Below are 1,627 nucleotides of genomic sequence, written 5' to 3'. Positions count from 1 at the left end.
GTGCGACCCCATACATGGCAGCCCACCAGGCTCCTCCATCCCTGGGATTCTCCAGGCAAGAATAGTGGAGTAGGTTGCTATTTCCTTCTGCACCAAAATTACTAGGGTTAAAAATAGTTAAATGTCAAAAAGTTGTGTTTTTAAGCAATGAGATGTATTTTGATTCAGTAATTTGGAATTCTAATCGGTGGAACCTTATGATCTTGAATATAAAAGCTTTGTCTCTTACATTCTTACAGTTTTAACTTTCTCACTCCTTAGAAAATAACCACTTCTGATAATAATTTCTACTTTTAAGTTAATTCAGAAGCATTTATGGAGCAGTAAATCAGGGCAGATCTTTATGCCATATCTTTATAAAATGAGTTATTAGATATAACGTTAAGGGTAAAAAGGATATATAAATAGTCAATAGCACATTGTGTTAGATGTTTTAGACCAGATATTATATTATAGATGAGATTGATTGGGGAATAAAAATCATGGAATTTAAACAATTAATTGATGTTTTGACTGTAAGAAGTAGTTTATCTGCTTTCTCCATTCTCATGGCATAATTTAAATTAAAATGACGAGACATATAGATTTTATTAGAATGTAGATGTAACATTATAAATCATTTAAGATTTTTTTCCTGCAGATGAGTTTATAGCTCCTGATTTCAAATCAAACCTCCCCAAATCACAGAACACAAGTGTGTAAGAAAGTAACTGAGAACTGATTAAAACTAAAGCCCATGTCCTAGTCCAATTGTACAAAAAGAAAATGCAGTCAAGAAATGTAAATTTAGAGAGAGAAGATCATTTGAAAATTACAGAAACAAATCTCACTATCATGATGGAATTTGTCCTCTTGGGCTTCACTGATATTCCCCAATTTCAATGGTTTCTTTTGGGATATTCTTAGTCATCTACGTGATTATCCTGTTGGGGAATGGCGTCATAATTCTAATAACCAGAGTAGATGCCACTCTTCAGACGCCCATGTATTTTTTCCTCGGCAATTTTTCCTTCCTAGAAATCTGTTATGTATCCATCACTCTTCCCAGGATGCTCATGGACCTTTGGACCCAAAAAGGAACCATTTCTCTTTTTACTTGTGCTACACAAATGTGCTTCTTCCTTATCCTTGGAACCACTGAGTGCTTCCTCCTGGCTGTGATGGCCTGTGACCGCTGTGTGGCCATCTGTGACCCTCTGCACTATCCCCTGGTCATGTGCCCTGAGGTCCGCATCAGGCTGGTGGTTGCCTCCTGGATCAGTGCTGTTCCAGTCCAGATAGGCCAAACATGCCAGATTTTCTCTCTGCCTTTCTGTGGCTCCAACACAATCAATCATTTCTTCTGTGACATTCCACCATTATTAAAACTGGCTTGTGGAGACATCTTTGTGAATGAGATGGTGGTCTATATATTTGGTATATTGTTTGTCACTGTTCCCTTTTTGCTGATACTGATATATCTCCACCATCCTGAAGATTCTGGACCAAAGCTTTCTACATCAGAATTATGTCCACCATCCTGGATCAGCCACTGTCACCTACTAGCAAACAGCAGGATAGACAAACTGATATCTCTTTTTTGTCCACCATTTTGACTCCAATGGTCAATCCCACATCACTGTTGTGA

The 1,627-nt window shown here is 37.7% G+C and overlaps 1 protein-coding gene across 1 annotated transcript; it reads left to right on the top strand.

Annotated features, from left to right (window-relative positions):
• The first annotated feature begins 801 nt into the window (after positions 1–801).
• On the top strand, positions 802–1,627 carry LOC102281559 (olfactory receptor 10AG1). Its single transcript, XM_070366857.1, is given in 3 exon segments — positions 802–886; positions 889–1,456; positions 1,492–1,627. Coding segments are annotated over 3 exon segments (756 nt in total). The 5' UTR covers positions 802–834.

The sequence above is a fragment of the Bos mutus genome, unplaced genomic scaffold (assembly GCF_027580195.1).
Source record: "Bos mutus isolate GX-2022 unplaced genomic scaffold, NWIPB_WYAK_1.1 CTG219, whole genome shotgun sequence".
In the NCBI taxonomy this organism is placed as follows: Eukaryota; Metazoa; Chordata; class Mammalia; order Artiodactyla; family Bovidae; genus Bos; species Bos mutus.
Note: the sequence above shows the minus strand (reverse complement) of the source record. Positions and strands in the feature narration are given on the sequence as shown.